Here is an 18,475-nt window from a genome sequence, read left to right on the forward strand (position 1 = left end):
TATATCATGAATGTGCTCCACTTGGCTCACCAATCAGCAGTTTCTCCAATTTGTTTTTCCTGACACATTTTACCCCAACAAGAATTAAAAATTTCTTGCTTTAACAGTTTTGGCAGGTCGAAAAAGCAGATATGATGTTCAGAAAAGGCATCACCTACAATGTATTAGTTTTAGCACTTCTTTAAAGAAATGTCTGACTCGACACATGCAAGCAGCTGGAGCCTTTGGTGCACTTTGCTGGAGTGAAAATCAACATTATCGTGTTTCCTCTCTTGTAATATGACTCGAATTTGACACAAAAGATATATCAATGGTGTTCAAGTTAATTGTGTGTGTCTGACTAATCATAAAATTTAATAATAGCAAGAGTCTAGCTGTTCTTTGAGCAGGTCTCTCTAAAACACAAAGAGCTGTTCAAAGAAAATGTGCAGAATAGGTAACATGATACAGACAGGGAGTCAATACAGTTAGTTATGAGTGTCACTGGCTCCTTTTACCTAATGGTACATCTATGTACATACCTAAATGTATGTATTAATATATATATCTGACATGGCAGCTATTTGGAAATTACCATTCCTTCTTGACTTGTCTGGCACTGAGTGTAAATTTATATTTGATATGATTGTCCCAATTGAAGATATGTACCTGACTATAAATGCATTATTTATGTTTTCAGGCAGAAAATGAACAAAATACCATCCAGGATTCGCTTGGAAATCTAGACATTCTTTCATTGCTATCTGAATGTGTTCCAATTTCCTTTACGATATGGAGAAACCGGAGAGGGAATAGGTTAGAAAAATAACTTAATTACTATTTCAGTGAAAAATATATCTGAATAATTTAAACAATATCATGCACGCAGCACAAATCTGTCAAAATTGTTTTCTCATGCTAGTCTAACTTGGCGCATCTCTGGCGTCTTTTTTTTCTGCTGCTTCTGTTGTTTTTTTGTTTTTATTTGTTTTTTGGGGGGGGGGTTTTACCTTCGTGTGAACACAAGAAATGTTTCCAGATCCCAGTGTTTAAATCATGGAAATATAACCATCCCCCTTGGAAGTCCATTAGTCCTGGGATGGGTGAGGTCGACGCGTCACTGTAAGGAATCAAGGGGGATGGGACACTTCAGAGCTCAGCACCTCAGCCCAGCCTCCAGGATCCAATGACTGCTTAAACTGATTTTACAAAAGTGGGTGGAGGGGGAGAAGCGGGATGACTCCCCCAATTTCCCTCCGTGGCCGCTCCGCCGAAGGCGGGGCTCTAGGGATGCGTTTGACAGCTGCGAGTCAAAAAAAAAAAAATGTGCAGCTCAGAGAAGGTCGGAGGAACCATGCCGCTGCTCCAAGATAACCGCCCAGTCACGAGGAATGGGATGGAATTTGACCCTCTGTAGTTTGCGTTTGCTCTCCTAAAACTGTACCAACCGAAGACAAGAAAAAAAAAATCTGACACGGTTTGATTTTTTTTCTGCACCTTATAGCGGGTTTTTCTTTGAGTGGAGATGCAGCGTGCGCTCTCGTTTCCAGCAACCGTGGAGCGCAGTCGAACCAAGGATCGCTTGGAGGCGAGTCTGGCCGGGCTGTGTGAGCTGGAGCTCCGCAGACAGAGGCAGGAGTGTCTTGTGCTGGGAGCGCTGGCTCTGGGAGAGCCTCCAGCCCAGGATGGCTCAAGAGGAGAGCTGGAATGCTTCAGCAGCTGGGGCCAGGAAAACTTGACGCTCAGGCGTCAGCTGGTAAGAAGTTTCTACTGAGCGTCTTTTTTACTGTTTGAATTCCCGTAGCCCCAAACAGCATTGATTTACTCCTCTTTTAGTCATGACATTTGTAGTGCTTACACACGTTTAAATATCTGAAAGCCTGCAGACAATCTCCATTGTGATCTGCTTGACCGTTGCGTGGACTCTGCTTTTGGGCCAGCGCCTTTTGTACTGAGTTGACCTCTAACTGCAAAAAAGTTACCCAACTTGATAAATAGGCTCTCTGTATGAAAGGCTGTAATGCGTTTCTGTGCTTTGGGTTGAGATTTATGCCTGTGGGTAGCGAAATCAGGGGGAGGAGCAGCCGCCGCTTGTGGCACAGACCCTCTATTTAATGGCCCTTTGTTCCCTCGTTGAAGACTTTTGTAGGTCTCACCCCTTAACAAGCTCTCATTTGTGCTTTCTGCACATCATAAAATAAAAAAAATTCGCGTCTACGCTCGTAAGCTGCACGCTAAATTGTCTTTTAGAGTTTTTACCTTTTTTTGAGGCAAAGCTTTGGTAAAGTTGCGCCTATCGTTCTGTGACAATGCCAGGATTATAAGAATAGAAAACTGGGTTAATCAAGACAAGCAAAAGTTTAAGTACGAGAGAAGAGCGTTTCCCACAGGAGACAAAGAGCGTCTTCTCTGTTTTATGTCTGAAATCTTTAGAAGGGGTTTTAGAGGATATTAAATAAACGTTGAATTGGTTTCAATAGCAAATGTTCCCCTAAAATTAAAACAGCAGGGTAATAAAGTTTGTAATTCCACAGTGAGCTTTCAAAGAATACCAAGTTACTTATGGGACTGCTGTTAAGTATATTGGTAAATGACGTCAGAAGAGGGAGAAGAATCAAGATAATTACCCTGTCAGTAAACAGTTTGGTGGAAAAGCAACATTTGACAGATTTTGACATACTCCAGTTGCATACAGCTGCAAAAGGTTTAAGCATAGATGTTTGAGCAAGAGTTTGACCGAGTGCCATGACGATTGCTACTATGCATGACAACGTCTGCAAAAGATGTATGACAAAAGTCATTTTGGTGCATGCATGGTGGGGCGAAGTGAAAGAATTAGGCTTGTTTCAAAGTCTGGCCAATGTTGTTGCTGCTCTGCAGGAAACATCTTAAACATTTTAATGTCATCCTAATGGAATGCGCTGACCTTATTGCAAAGCTTTTACAACAGCTTGACTCTAAATGATCCCTGAAGATCTTTGTAATGAAACATGTCCATCCCAGACTGCCCTCCTACACAAACCGCTTTGCTTGTGTTGTCAAATTTTCCTTAAATCCATGTTGTGTTCTCACATAGAGCTCAAACTTTTCTCTGCAGTTATGTAGAATAAATATAAGTGAACTCTTTCAAGGATTAAATCCTTAATCATCTTAAAGATGAAAACCAAGAAAATAGGGAGGGTACATTGAACAAGAGGAAAGAAAAACGGAGCCTGACATGTTCTGCCGGCGGCAAGCTATATCCCAAGTGGGCTTCATTTATTTAAGTAGTGTTTTTTATGCCTCAATCTAAAAGCTTTTTTTTTTTTTTTTTGAAAATGAAGAACAAACCATTTGACTTTATGCACTGACAAAAAGGCATTTAGTTCAAGCCATTGAAGTTGTTCACATTTTATCAACCCGAATTATACTTTTGTTTGAGTATGATTTTGGATTTTGTCATATTTTTGTATTCCTTAGTTTTTTCTATTAGTTCTGCCTTGTTTCCACTTCAGTTCTCCCTTAGTGATTCTAGTTTATCATGTTTATTTGTTGTGTCTAGTTCTTCTCTGTCACTCTAGTATAATTGTTTTCTTAGCCTAGTTATTCTTCAGTGTTAGATTTATTTCCTGTTCCATTGTGTACTCTTCCTCGCTCCCCTGTACTACTTTCTCTCTCTTCCTCTCCTCAGTCTGTCACCGCTCCCTCCACTCACACCTGCAACTTATTAGCTCATCAGCCTAGGTCTTTTGTTCAGCATTCAACCTCCCCAGTACTTAAGCATTTCACTCTTACTCACTACTTGCCAGGTTCTCTCATCTACTCCTGTCACAAACCTGCGTGTTCTCCTTGTGTCTCCCTGTTGTTCGCCTTCTTTGGATTTGTTTTGGTTTGTGTTTTTGACTAGGCTCCCAGTGATTTTGTAAGTTCTAAATTATCTTTTCATTAAATTTCCAAATCCATTTGCCACCTCTGTCTCTCCATTTGGGTCCATCAACCGCCACCACCACATCATGACTGTACGTTATGAAGTTATTGCTTTATGGAAACTAATGTGATCTTTATAATTAGAAGTCAAGCACCTCCAGAGCTCCAGGAGAATTTATTTAGAGAGTATGTTTAAAAAAAAATCTATCTTACCCAAGGTGCTATAAAAATAAGAACATGTAAAATCCAAGAAATAAAACAAATATGAAAAGAGTAGCAACAGCTCAACTCACAATGGGCCTATTGCTACTGGGTAAATATGTAGCTTTAAAAGATGCTTAAAAACAGGAAACACAGATGACTGTCTAATAATTAAAGAGAAAAGTTGAGAAAAGTAGTTTAAATCTTATTTGTCTCAACTGGAGGAAACCGTTCCGAAAATAGGAAAATCTGTGTCTATAATTAATCCCAGGTTTGCAACATGCTGTTTGATGCATGGCTCTAGGCAACCAAACAGTGTGAGATACAACTTGGTCTGTGTAAAATAATATTTGTTCCCTTTTCATTGAAACTCAGAAATATCATAATCATGCAAGCCTTTAGGTCAAGACAATCCAATGAGAGTTGATGGAGCATGTCAGGGGCAGGTAAATCTGACAGTCATATGCTGAAAGGATTTTTTTTGTAAGAATAGATCCCAAAGTGAGCTGGTGCAAAGAAAAAAACACAGATCAAGACTTCATAGAAACACAAATACAGTGGTTTAGAATGACAAGATGCAGTGCAGAAAAAGAGTTTTCCCTTTTGGCAAAAAAACACTCTGCTTATCTGGAGAGACATTGGACCAAGGAAAAAATGAGGCAAATAAAAGAAAAGCTTTAGTGGGAGCTGGCAACTCTGTGGTTATATGGGTTACTAGAAAAAAAATATAGAGTTCTCTTTAGATTTTTTTTTCTGTTCTATATGTTGGGTCGCACTTTAATGTGATGTTGAACGAATTTTAATATAAAAAGCACAAAAAGTAATTTTAAATATCTAATATTTAATATCTAATTGTGCCACCCCACAACTACAATCAAATGTTTGAAAAATCATGCACCCGCATTTGATTAATGTCCAGACTTTGACTAGGCCGTTTTAAACCTTAATTTTGTGTTTTTAAGATGGGTAAAGGTGGACTTGTTGATATGCATTATTTTCCTGATGCATAACCCGAGTTTGCTTGACCTTAAGGTCACAAACTAAACAAAGGCAAACCTTCCTCAGTATTTTCTACTGAAGAGCAGAATTAATGTCATGAAGACATTTAAAATAAAATGTTAGTTGTTCTTTTGTGTTCTAATTTATTAACAGTGATTTTGGTCTCATAACTTTTCCATGGATGTCATATTTGTCTCATTATTGTTTAGATGTTTTTAGATCTTGTCTAAGATTCTTTTGTGGCCTCCTGGATGAGAGGTTGATGCGCCCTGAAGTAGTTTTGGTTTGCTCTGCTTCGGGGTGCTGCAGTGTTTCATGTTGCCTTTTTTGTGGAAAATCACTCTCACTGTAGTTTTCTGTTGTTCAAAACTCTTAGTAAAATGGCTTTGTAACCCTTTCATGGACCGGTTGAGTAACAGACAATATACTTTCATGAAGCAGTCTTTAAGTTCTGGCATAAAAACTGGGTGTTTTTAAAATATAGATATGAATCCTATATGTAGTTGTAACTTTATTAGCAGCATCCCTACAACACTGCACCAACAGCAAACATGAGTCAGATCCTCTCTGCCCCTTAATGCTTACTAGTCACTATAATAACATTTAAATAAGTCTTTAAAGTAAGATATACCACTAAAACAAATAAAGTATAGGAAAAATACAACTCACCATAACTCTGAATCAGTGAGAGCCCCGCGCCTGTTTCTTTGTAGCGAGACGGTCCCATCTAAGGCAGTTTTGAAGACTTCGTTGCCTCATTAGAAATCCTGTTGCCACAGGGTATGCAGAACGGGCTTGTTGTGCCAAAATTGCAGGTCGCAATACATTTATATTTTGAGTAGGACTCTTAGTATTGTCTGCTAAATGTAGCTTTCTTTTTTTTTTTTTTTTTGTGGAAATCACAGACTCTGATTCCGTCTCTTCACAGAACCTTTTCCCCTTTACAAAGACACTTTCTGGAGACCTTTGTTTTTTTGCTAGTTTGTGGATATATTTTTAGCACTGAGGTATTTTGTGACCGAGATAAGAGTCTGAACATGCATGAAGAGTGAGTCATGTAATGTAAAAAATCAGGTTATTTTTCACAATAGGCTTGGATGATTACATTTCCCCTGTTTTATTCTACTTAAGGTGGCTTTTCAAGTTCTATTTGAGTGATTTTTTGATTGCAGAGGTCAGGGGGCATTCATATCTGTATATTGTTCATAAAAATATGCTTAGCTCTTGAAAATACGTGGTTATTCACAACTAATTTATGAGTTAGTTGTTTTTCACATAAGACCAGTTTGGTATGGATAGCTATTTAATCTTGGTAAATTAAATAACCCTTTAAAAATTCCTGCTCAGTCAATCTTTGAAAATTAAATGTACTAGGTGATCAGAACAATGTGAGGGAGAAATATTTTGCATATATGTATCAACTTCTAAAAAAAGAGATTTAATAAAGAAGTTTCCTTGTTGGTGACAGAATTAAAGCCTGTTTCAAACCCTGTGGTGAAACATCTTAGCTGTGGTTGTCAGTTAATTGGTTCACATTACGTCTTTTAAAACACATCTTAAAAGTGCAGTAACACTGTATGTCTTAATTAAACCTAAGTTTGTTCTTTTTAATATGGAGAACAGAACAAGACTATCAAGGAAACATTGAAGGTTTGCTTCCTGGTTCTATACTGACAATTGGGACCCAGCAGAAATACCTTTTATTATCCTATTATATTATCTATTTTGTATATATTGTTTGTACTTCCAGTTAGATATTAGAGTCCATTCTGGCAAATTTTACCTATTGTGTAAACTTTAAGTGATTATACAACATAGAATCTTAATGGTGCAAATGCATTTTTAAAATTACACTTTAGCAGTTAATCTAATATAATTTTACTAAAATCACAGATTCAAAGGTGCCCAAGTTAAATAAATGCAAATTATCAAACCAGTTTTATAGGTTAGGCTCTATGTTTTTTGTTTTCTCAATCAATGTGCTGTCATAAAAATAAGACATTATAAAAAGAGTATCCAATCGCCACACCTCCTTCCTCCCTGCCTGTGTCTGCGCCCCTGCTCCGCTGGTGGTCTAACAAAAGACGCACATGGAGCAGAATACTAATCATGCCGATCTCAGTCAGAAGACGAGGCGCGCATAAGCGGGCCTTGTATCCGGTGCCATGACGCAGTCTGAGGGCTGACTCTACGTCCGAATCAGAACTTTGTGCATCGCTCTGTCCAAACAAGATTAGTACAAATTGAATTTTGAGAAATAGCTACGTGACGGGCATGTGTTTCCAATTCGCACCAGGGTTTCTGGACCCCACATCTGTGCACAGACTAAAAGAAAAATGAAACAAACAAAAATCCCAGATCAACTTGAGTCTAGATTGATTTTTATCAATTGTTATGGTAATCCATGTGTGTTAATAATTAAGTTGGAATTTCCTCTGAGGGATTTCTGCACAACTTTAATTTAGCTGCAGTCTCAAATTGAGACTTCACAAATATCAGGTCAACATCTGCGCTCAAGACCCCCTTCCAACCTCCAGTCTCATCTTCTATACAGGTCCAAGCCAGTAAAGTGTGGCAGAGAAACATTTGACCCTGGAGACCGCTCGGGTGTTAGTGTTTGTTGGTGCGTGTGTGTTTCCGATGTGACAGTGGGTCCCCAGACAGAGTGAGGGGGCCTTATTTTTCCTAGATACAGTGTGTGTGGTGATGAAGGTGCTGACAGCTGCGGGACACCAGACAGCAGCTGAGAAAGCATGGAGCTCTGACCTGCCTCTGAGCAACCCTGCTGAGAGAGTTTGGAGAGGGTGGGAGGGATTGTATGAATTTTGCATGAACATGTGACACACGTGTCAATTAGGAAAGGAGAGCTTGATTTTTGAAACCAAAGTGAAATTCTTTAAATTAACCCTGTGGATCGGCGGATATAATCAAATCCACATTTTGATTGTGAGTGTAGACATATATGGTAGCCCCCTGTAGCATGTAATCAAACTAAACTGTAAGTAAGTCGTCATCACTCATTAAGTTGATTACACTTTTTACTAGTTTTTAAATGAAGGGTATGCAGGAAGATGGATTTACAGATTTTTGTTACATTAAATTGTGTTAAGGTGAAATGTTGATTTATTCTGGACATCCAGAATGAAACTTATAACCAACAGCTTTAGAGCAAGTAGATGTATTTATATTTGTCATAAGAATGTTCCAGACTGGAAGAAAGTTGCTGTTGATATATGGAGCTGAAACCTCAAACATATTACTGGGAAGAAGTGTATGATAGAAATGTGCTTTAGAGCTTTTGTATTATTAGTATTATTGGCTTGTATGATGAATTACTTGCCGTACTCTGCAGGATTGTGTGATAAGCCATCAGGTTGTGTGTGTTCTGGTGTTAAGACAGCAGCACATCAGTAATCAGTGACAGTCAATTTGCATGTTTTGCTCTTTGATTTATGTTGCTTTTGCTCCAGCATTCAGCTTCTTGAGTTACTTTGGTTCCTGCTTAGATTCAGACACTTATGCTCATGCAGAAAATAGTCAAATCAACCTCTTTAAGTGGACTCTAAATAGGTTGAAAATCTCTAACACATAAACTGAGCTCGCTTCGTGTCTGTTTAGGGATTCTTTTCAACTTAATCTGCTTCCTACAAACCACTGTAGAACAGAGTCAAGAGTGTACTCACAGACTCTGCTATATAAACACTGCATCTGTTCAGAATAGCCCCTCTGTCAAACTGTAATGAAAGAATCTTAAAGAAACATTTACACTGTTGAGATAAGGGATTTAAAATATGACCATGAGCTTGTGAAAACAAGAGATCACAAGTAAAGTCAACTAGTGAAACTGGGGGCAGGGTCGGTGTGTGTGCGCGTATGGGTGTGCATGTGTGAGGATCCAGTCTCCCACAGACCTCTCTGTGTGGATCCAGTCTCTACATAGCTTTAATTACATAGGGTCGGGCCTGTTGGCTGCATGCCTTGTCTCCCCTCTTCTCTACATTCTGAAAGTGTTCTTATTTCAGACCACGCTGTAGTTGTGCTACGACACAAATGAGCAGCCATGTACATTTAGTCCTTAGGATGGAAGGACAAAGGAGGAAGAGGAACATGGAACTTTTAAGACTTTCCGCTACTTTAGGAGACAAGAAACACTATGCACTTACTAGTATACACTTACACTTACTATTATATATATATATTTTAAATTTAAGCTTGTTAATCAAAAAATCTATGCATAAAAAGCAGCAGTCTGACAGTATCAGCCTGGGACTGTGCTCTTAAAAATTCAACAAATTAGTTTCCAAATCTCCTTAAACCTTTCTGGATATAACCTAGTTCTAAAGGGCACTTTTAATTTGTATCTACTGAGTTATGAGTAAAACCACATCATTTTGATCAGAAGTAATATGTAGCGTTATACATCAGTATTTATGGGATATAAAGGGTTCTCTACACAAAACAGAAACCTACAGATGCGTTGTCATTTAAAAATTTCTAAGCATGTCCTGTGTCAATGACATAGATCCGGACAAACATGGCTATCACTACGTTTCTGGAGAAATTTCAAAACATTTCAATGCTATTAACTTACCAGACATATTTTTAACAGACAAACGCTCCACTATGTTTTGTTTTTGATTTATTTTTTTTGACCTTCACAAATCCTCCCATCTGACTGATTTCATTCTGCCTTCATGCTGATGAAGATAAAGCTTCCAACTCTTTGGTCTTTTTTAGTCTTTATTTCTGCTGATATGACTCTGTTAAGTGAAACTCATCCACGAACTTGCTCCAATTGAAATACAAGTATCCCAGATGTTTTGTTTGCCTGCTTTGTAACAGCTCTGATTCCAAGAGAGTCTGGCTTCACTGCGTCTGCTGTCTCCCACATCCCCCACCACTGTGGGACACAGGATGCAGTAAAGCAGCAGTGCTACAGTGCACACATTGTCAGCATGCCAGTGTGAGATCTGTCAGGTCTGTCAGTGAGTCTGAGAAAACAAACCATGCTTTAATATGAACCACAAAGTCTTCTCTTCCACTAAGATTAGTTTGTTTGTGCAGGATTATTATTTTGGACCCGGCATTATTCATAGTATTTAAGTGTGTCAGCATGAGTCCCTGTGTATGTGCGAGTACCTAAAGAGGTGGTGAGAAATTGATTCCATGAAACAGAATAATTGATTACTTGATTTCCAATAGCGTCCCTTCCTCCAGGCCATTTCCTGACCCAACCGTCCTAACAGCAGCCAAAGCAAAGCTCTCCACTCAAAACATATTGATGCATCAATGCTGGGGCTTTGTGTACAGTAAGACAATAAGCGGCCTTGTCCACACAAAGAAAGACCGTGTTTGGGGTCAGGAGGTCATGTTGGAAGCATCGCTTGGGTTATTTGCCCTACAACAGTGGTTATTTGCATTAGGAGCACATATGGAACAAAAGCAGGACAAATAGACTTTAGGGTGCTTGGCTGAAGAGCACACATATAAACACCTTTGCAACTTTTCCTTTTCAGCTATATAATCATTTTCATGTCACAAGTTGAGAAATATGTTAAGAAAGCAATGACCAGGCAGTAATGAACGGCTGATATTAAAGGTGTCTATTAGCGGTGACACTACATACAACACATCAAACTCGGCTGTCAGTGCATAACACACATAGTCTGTCCTGATGACAGCAGTGATAGCAGAAACTGTAGCTCAAAAGTGAGTTCATAAGGTGAAGAGACAAAGATGATGTCAAAAGAAATATTGTCTGAAAGCAGTATCTTGACCCTACACATGGTTTTAAAACATATAAAACCAGATAAAACATCTCCATCCATATATGGTGGTGAGTTTCTATTTTAAGAAATATTGCTGATTAGTACCAAGATCTTCTAAAACATAGACATGAGAAACTGCAAGACCTTATTTAGTAATAATGCCTTTTTACAGGTGTTTGGGCATCATTTGACTTAACAAAAACAATTGTCTCCAAGTAAAAGAGAAAAGAACTCGGTTCTTTTGTTTAATGAGCTTTTTGGTGATATCTCATCAACTGCATTGATCACTTTCCTCACGGCAGTGTTTCATTTGGTCCTGGGAAACAAAGACGGGGACCAAAGAAGTGCAGGAGAGCACAGGCAGCAGCAGACGCTTCATTACAGAAGGTCAACAGTGTAAATAGTGTCACCTTGTCACAAAGACATGCTCAACCTTCTGGAATAGAAGACTTGAGTATTAGCGGCATTAGCCACAACAAACCAAAAGACCTGTAAGACCTAGGTTTGTTTTTACAGTCATATGGTATGGATGTTACCACCTTGTGGGTAAAATTATGAGATTAAAAATCTTTAGATTTTTGAAGACCTGGTAGGTCTTAAGATTTTCCATGCAGCTGGTGTAGGATTACAGGTCAATGCATTATCCTCAGAAGTCACAGATACACAATAGTGTTTGCTAACAAATCCAGACAAGCTTGCAAGCAAGTGTCTGCAGATGTTAGAGTGTGTGTCAGATGATGTCACCATCTGACAGAGCCAGCCTGGCAACAACTTAAAGGCTGACCAGAGCTGTGTGTTCAGATTCCCTGTCAGTACAATTCTTTCCCTCCCTTCTATTATTTTCTTTTTCCTTCTTTTTCTTTCTTTCTTTTTTATTTTCCCCTTTGTTCTCCTTTCTTTCTTTGTTTTTTTTCTTTCTGTCTGTCTGCCATTTAAAATGTCAAAGAAAACAAACACTGGAAATGAAAAGCATAATGAAAAGTAAAAATGAAAAGACTTCAAGAGAAATTAACTAAATAATTTATGTAAAAAAAAAAAACTTGTACATATAGCACATACATATTCTCATACTATGCAATAACACTATCCTCATAATATATAGTCAAGATCTCGTTGAAGTTATGAATGAGCATTTATTGTAACGCTTGTTATTTGTTATTATAATCAAATAAGAACAGCATTTGTGTTTTTGTAGAGGCAGTGACTTGCAGACCCAGCCATACAATCTAATGCCATAAAATACTGCAAATGATTTTCACCTGTTTATCAGTTATTGTTAGCACTAGAAGTATCACAAAATATTCTGACAAACATTTAAGTCCATATCACCCAACCTAACTTTTAACAAGAACATAATGAGTGTTTTTAAATGAATTTCACATCATAAATTTGTCTCTTATTATTCATCACATTTGCCTGTTTAAATAGAATGAGTCATTATCTGCTTGTGTGTGGGCGTGTGGGCGTGTGTGCGTGTGTGTGTGTGTGTGTGTGTGTGTGTGTGTGTGTGCATGTACACCCCCAGCGAAGTTAAAGTACATCTCCCCACCCATCAGACATCGTTGAATTATTCATGTTCCAACTGACTGCCCTCCATTTCAGCCCCCTTGGATGTTGGACCCCATAGTGTCAGATATCGTTGCTTCGTATGGATTCACTTCAATAATGCACACATTTGTACTTTGGGTACACAAAATATACGTGTGATTTGTTCTTTTATTTGTTTTGACATTTAGTCTTGATTCATTTTTGCCATTTTCTTTCTTTGTCATAAGATGAACCTAAGCTAATCCCCAAATCATTTAAGGAAGACCTATTGTTTATCAGTTCATGCAACTTGACAAAAGATCATTTATTTTATGTTTCATCTCATTGTTTCATATCTATCAAATAAATGGACACACAACTCGGCTTTGTGAAAACACTCAGGAGAGATAAATGTCAAGCAAAATAAGATCTACAGCTGGGAAAGCACGCAGCAAAAACATACAGCTGTGCCTTTTCTAGGAACTTAAGTATTTTCATTCCAAGTATTGGTTTGATATCTGAACTGCCATGTGTTGCTTCTTAATCCTTGTAGCAAGATCACATATCAACAGTGCAGAACAACAGAGAGAACGGTTAAACAATCTGCATGTGTTTGTGTTGCAGAGCGCTCTCCACAGCGCTCCATGGGGCCTTATGCAGGCACTGGAACAGCAGGTAGAAGATCTGAAGATTGACATCGATGACGGCTGCTGTGAGGGAGCTCAACGAGACGCCGGTGACAGTCGGCCGAGTTCTGGTAACTCCTGCTGTTTAAAAGCTTTTCTGTCCCAACAAATCTGTCAGCCGTGTAATTAAGGATTTTCTAAATTCAAAAGCTCTTTGTGATTGAATAATTTTTAGTACTGCAGCTAAGCATGGTGTTGAATAAAATAATTAGAAAACAAAACAATTATCTTGAAACTACTCAGACTGAGGTTTCATTACCTTCTGCCAGTCATATTTATTCAAAATCTGGGAACTTGTAAATGAGTTTTGTGGACTACGGCATTTCCAAAATGTGATTTGAAGTTGTCAGTACTCAGCAGAATATTTTAGAGAAGTTAACAGGAAGGGATGATAAATGAGACATATGCTTTGTGTTGGTGTGGTTCCAGGTTTTTATGATTCAAGTGAGGGACAATCACCAAAAGGAAAACCCTCCTCAGCTGAGCCCACTGAGCCTGTCTCCTCCTGGACTTACACCAATGACAGACCAAAGTCTTTAGGTAAGAAAACTTTGGAAGTGGTTTACCTAAATGTAGCCTAGGACACTGCCATCCTCAGAATAAGCTCTTCTTAAAACTACCAACCAAGGTTATTTGGAATAATGTTCTGTTAGAAACAAGCCGTAGATTATACCATTTATGTCTGGTCTAGTTTGCAGTTGCAGAGGTTGAAGCTAACAGCTAGTCCAAAGGGCCAAGTAGAAATTGGATTCATACAGTCTTTTAAAACTTAAATCTTAAGAACTTCACAGCATTTTATGCAAACTCTATTTTATAAATATTTAAGGATTATTAGCAGGTAGGCCAACCTGTCTAACCTGTAAGGAGGTTAAGCTTAAGCAGTCTTATTGTTTGAAATGGTTACCATATTTTGTGCATATAGTCATACTAAATTTTAGCTTAGTATGACAGCATGCATTGTTTCTCTTGATAATTAGGAGACAACTTCATGCTGAATGGGGAATTTGATGCACCAGTTATTCGGCCCAGCCTTCCACGCTCCTTCTCTGCACCTCACCCACCACTAGAGGGCATTGTTGAGGAAGGCTCAGTTGGAGACTCTTGGCGGTGGGACACCAGCGTTACCAGCCACACCTGGCAGCAGCAGCCGCCTGCAGAGGATCAGATCACAGAGGAGGACTACCAGCAGGCTTTCAGAGTGGAAGGTTACATGCTGAGTCTCATCCAGCGTTACGCTCTTCTGCCGCGGCCATGTCAGCCTCGGACCACCCTGACCCCTGACCCCACATACAGCGGTGCCTCCGGACACAGGAGAACTCCCTCTTTAACCACAGAGCAACGTCTTCCTGACCCCCATTGTCAGCCCCATGTTGACCTATTGGCAAAACTTAAGAGTCAGGAATGGGGTTGTGACCTGCCTGAGGGGGAAGCCCGGAGGGCAGAGGCCCCATCTTTTGAGGAGGGTTGTTATTTGCCTCTCTCCTACCCCCAGCCCAGACCAAACCCCCTGACAGGGAGACTGCCATCACCTCTGCCCTCCTTAGAGCCAAATTGTGGCGTTGACCTTTGCTGTGAACCTCCATCCCCCCAACATTATCTACATCCACAACCCTCTGTTTACCAAGTACACAACTTAGTAAGTGCTCAGTATATCCCAGGACAAGCCTGTCATGCTCCTGTACGGTCCCCCAGACATTACAAACCTGAACAGTCAAAGGCCAATCGAGCAGCTGCCTCTCCTGATCAGTCCAATTCAAAGTCCAAAGCTCCTAAAAAGAATCATAATGATCGACAGAAATCCAAGAAGGCAAACAACAAAACCAACCGATCCCATTCTGAAAACAGCCTTCCAGGACAGAGAGTGGTCCCTGACAGGAGGTACAGCACCACAGAGAGGCGTCCGGGACGAACCAATCCTGCCCAGAACCAAAGCCAAATCACTGCACCCCAAGTGGCCAGCAAGGGCCACAGTGGAAACCGCCGCTGGTGCTCCAACCTGGAGCTCAGCCAGGATGAGGGTGAGATCCAGAATGCAGCGCAGCCGCATAAACGATCTTCTCGAAAAGCTCGTCACAGTCACTCGTGCTCCCAGTCCCACCATCAGCACGCCCAGCGTTGGCACCAGGACTCTCAGGCCCGGGCCCCCTTGTGCCACAGCGAGGAGGGTTACGCCGGGGCTGCCCCCGCAGAGTCTGAATCCAGCATGAGCGAGGTGTACTCCCCGCCATCCAGCTCTCTGTCCAGTGATTCGGATGAGAGCGGGGGGCTTGTGTGGCCCCAGCAGCTACCGCCTCGCCTTGCTTCTACCTCTTCATCATCGTCTGCGTCTCCACAAGCCAATGCCAGTGCTGCGACTCAGCCCAAAGCCTTCGTCAAGATCAAAGCCTCCCACGCTCTTAAAAAGAAGATACTCAGATTCCGAACAGGGTCACTTAAAGTCATGACCACTGTGTGAGTCTAATCTCCCACAGCCTGTATCATGAACGTATTAAACAGCTCTGAACATCTTCATGGCTGTTCCTTTTGGCCACAAATTCTACACTAAAAAAATAAATCCATTCATTAAAATAAACCTACCTCTTCCGTATCCCTGATGAAATGCATTTACATTCACAAAATTGATTGAAATATAGTATGACCTCCGCTTTCTGTCTGGTTGAAATAATTTTCAATTCGACAACCATCAGATACTAAAATGATGGGCACCATCCTCATTGATTCATGCTACACTGTGCTAACAGAAACAGCCATAAAATTAAGCAATTTAGCTTGCATTGGTTTTTTTTTTTTGTTTTGTTTTGTTTTGTTTGGTTTGTTTAGGTTTATTGCCTTTTAAATAAATCAGATCTGGAGTGTGGGGTTCAAGAATTTGCTACTACCTGCATAAAATAAATGAAAAATATTTAAATCTATGACACAAAATTAATTTAATGAATATCTATGGTATTCTGGCTATGTAAAGTGTACCTAAAACACGTAAAACTTTAATTTAGTTAATTACAATTTTTGCAGAAGAAGTAGATGAAATCTCTTGAAGAATGTCATGCACCATTTTGTGTATCTCCAACTGGATTGCAATTTGTTTGCTGGTCCTGACAATGAGTTGCATTTCCTGAAGAATATTTTCCCCTTTATTTGTCCTGTTGTCGGTCTCACAACCCCATATCATTATTGACTGTCGAGTTTTGAGTATTTTCTTCCAGCAGTGATCTTTGTCCGGGTATGGTTAGAGATGATTAATTTTAATTCCAACGAATTTCAATGAAACAAAATTCATTCTCCTCTTGAGCACAACATTTTTACTTCACTACTTCACCTACTTTCTTCTAATTATCCACGCTCCATGTTTGCTTCTTTTTAGCCAACTTCTTTCATGTGCCAATAAAAATCATTGTATCTATATGTATATCTCAATGATTCTTTCTTATTAGACACCTTATTACTTTTTGTCTCTTCAGACATACTTGACATGTTTCAACATTCTGTCTTTGTCAGGGGCCTCCCAGCTACTGTTTCAAACAGCAAACGAGCAACAGCTGGGAGACCTCTGACGAAGACGGTAGTAGAACGCTGAAACATGTCAAGAGACAAAAAGTAATTGGGTGTCGAGTAACAAAAGAAACCTTCTTTCTTTCTTACATGATGGTGGTTCTTGTTTTGCTTTTCATTGTTAAAAGACATATACCGGTATGTCTTTCAGTTTAAGTTTTACAGGATGGCCTTATTTCTGTCGGTATGTTTTGTTGTTTTGGGGTTGTTTTTTTTGGGGGGGGGGGGTTTGCAAACATGCTTTTTCTTTTACCTTGAGCTTTCCTGTCCTACTGCTTTCATGTCCTCATTGGTCTACCTTAATTTTTCCCTTTTACAACTTCTTCATTTTGCTTTAATTTGCTATAAACTTTTAGCATGCATGCACAAGGTACATCTTTTGTTGCATTTGTATGACCATTACTCTCAATTAGCCAGCTAGCTGTTATCTTACTTGGATTCTTTTTTCCAGATCCAAAATCTCCTTAAGGTATACAACCACTCACTCACCTGCTTAATTAGACTTAAGTCTTCAGCTGTTAAACAAAATAATGTTGTGCCATATCTATTATTTTTTGCAAACTCACTGACTAAACACTCGCCATGATTTCAGTTTGCTAGCCAAGGGTTGTGTAGCTTTTTTTTCTAATCATTTCTCAAAAAAAAAAAAAAAAAATCTTGGAGAGATATAGCATATATTAATTCATTGTCAATAAATGTTTATTCCTCACAGTATCGTGGAGGTAATGCTTATCTTAAGTGGTGAGTAGACCATAGCCAAGGTACACCCAGGACAAAGCACCAGTTAATCACAAGGATCACATACAAGATATAAAAACTATTGACACACACATAGACCTTGGAGCAACACAGAGCCCTCAGTTTCCCTAAAATGCATAATTTGAACCCGGGGGATGAAACTGAAGAAGCGATAATTTATTCATACACAGAGTGAGCGTACAAACTCTATATAAGGAACCTCTGGGTCTGAAGATTTTGAACCTAAAACCTTTTTCCTGAACGATAACTAGTGACCGTGTGCCAACTTGAAGTCTTTCCTGGGAATGAATACGTGTCTGTATTTTCTAGGGTTGCACAATTTATTGTGGTGCATATTTATTGGCCATCCGATTTTATTAATTTTGGGAGATCGGTGCTCGGCTGATTTTTACATGTGAAGCCGATCTTATCCACCGATGTTATCAACCTCAGCAAAGGTCTAAAAATCAACCACTGTGCTTTTTGTTTCTCCTGTGAGAAAGGTTTGACTGACAAACTGACCGACCAGGTCATGTCTGCACATTTACAGTTAACAATAGTCACCCCATTATTGCCAATTCAGCAACTTTCTTGATATATTAAGCAACATTTCAGACCAAAATTGCCGGAATCGGTAAGTTAGGCTTTTTAAATGATCAGTAATCGGCGATCGGCTAGAAAACTGCAATCGGTGCAGCCCTACTCTTTTCCCCATGAATAAACTTGTTTTTAGAGAATTATCACAAATCATATTTTATGTCCTAACAGGCATTTCTATTCTAAATTAAAGCATTTGTTGAAATGAGAAAAGGTTGGCAATTATTAAACAGTTAAAATCAGCACAAATATTCAGTCGTTGTTGCAAAGTTGTGTCAGGGTGAACTTGCTGATAGGGAAACCCTGAACAGGAACTGAATGTGCAGAGCATTATTTTTAGCTGTCACTGTCTTCAACTCTTCATACTTGTGGTTTAATGTTGACTGCCAATTTGTAGAGACACCGCTTTGCGTTACTGAGAAGCAATAATTAAGAGGACTGAGTGACAATGTCCAGTAGATATCATGTTGCCATATCAGTATGCATATATGCATGTGCTTAAAGTATATCTAAGTGCACAAGTTC

At 39.4% G+C, this 18,475-nt stretch overlaps 1 protein-coding gene across 1 annotated transcript; it reads left to right on the forward strand.

The window, feature by feature from the left end:
- The first annotated feature begins 1,192 nt into the window (after positions 1–1,192).
- LOC122832087 (dapper homolog 3-like) lies at positions 1,193–17,279 on the forward strand. The gene is made up of 4 exons (XM_044118484.1): positions 1,193–1,735; positions 13,005–13,137; positions 13,496–13,606; positions 14,044–17,279. Exons 1-4 carry the CDS (start codon positions 1,505–1,507, stop codon positions 15,519–15,521), a joined length of 1,953 nt encoding a protein of 650 aa, XP_043974419.1. The 5' UTR covers positions 1,193–1,504; the 3' UTR covers positions 15,522–17,279.
- Positions 17,280–18,475: the final 1,196 nt, after the last annotated feature.

Source organism: Gambusia affinis, linkage group LG06 (assembly GCF_019740435.1).
Source record: "Gambusia affinis linkage group LG06, SWU_Gaff_1.0, whole genome shotgun sequence".
Lineage (NCBI taxonomy): Eukaryota > Metazoa > Chordata > Actinopteri > Cyprinodontiformes > Poeciliidae > Gambusia > Gambusia affinis.

What these genes read in the sequence shown, in the direction of transcription:
- LOC122832087 (XM_044118484.1), top strand. Translation starts at nt 1,505, where the DNA reads ATGCAGCGTGCGCTCTCGTTTCCAGCAACCGTGGAGCGCAGTCGAACC. An exon ending in TGACAGTCGGCCGAGTTCTG is followed by an intron (nt 13,138 to 13,495) that starts GTAACTCCTGCT and finishes GTGTGGTTCCAG; the next exon opens with GTTTTTATGATTCAAGTGAG. An exon ending in TGACAGACCAAAGTCTTTAG is followed by an intron (nt 13,607 to 14,043) that starts GTAAGAAAACTT and finishes CTTGATAATTAG; the next exon opens with GAGACAACTTCATGCTGAAT.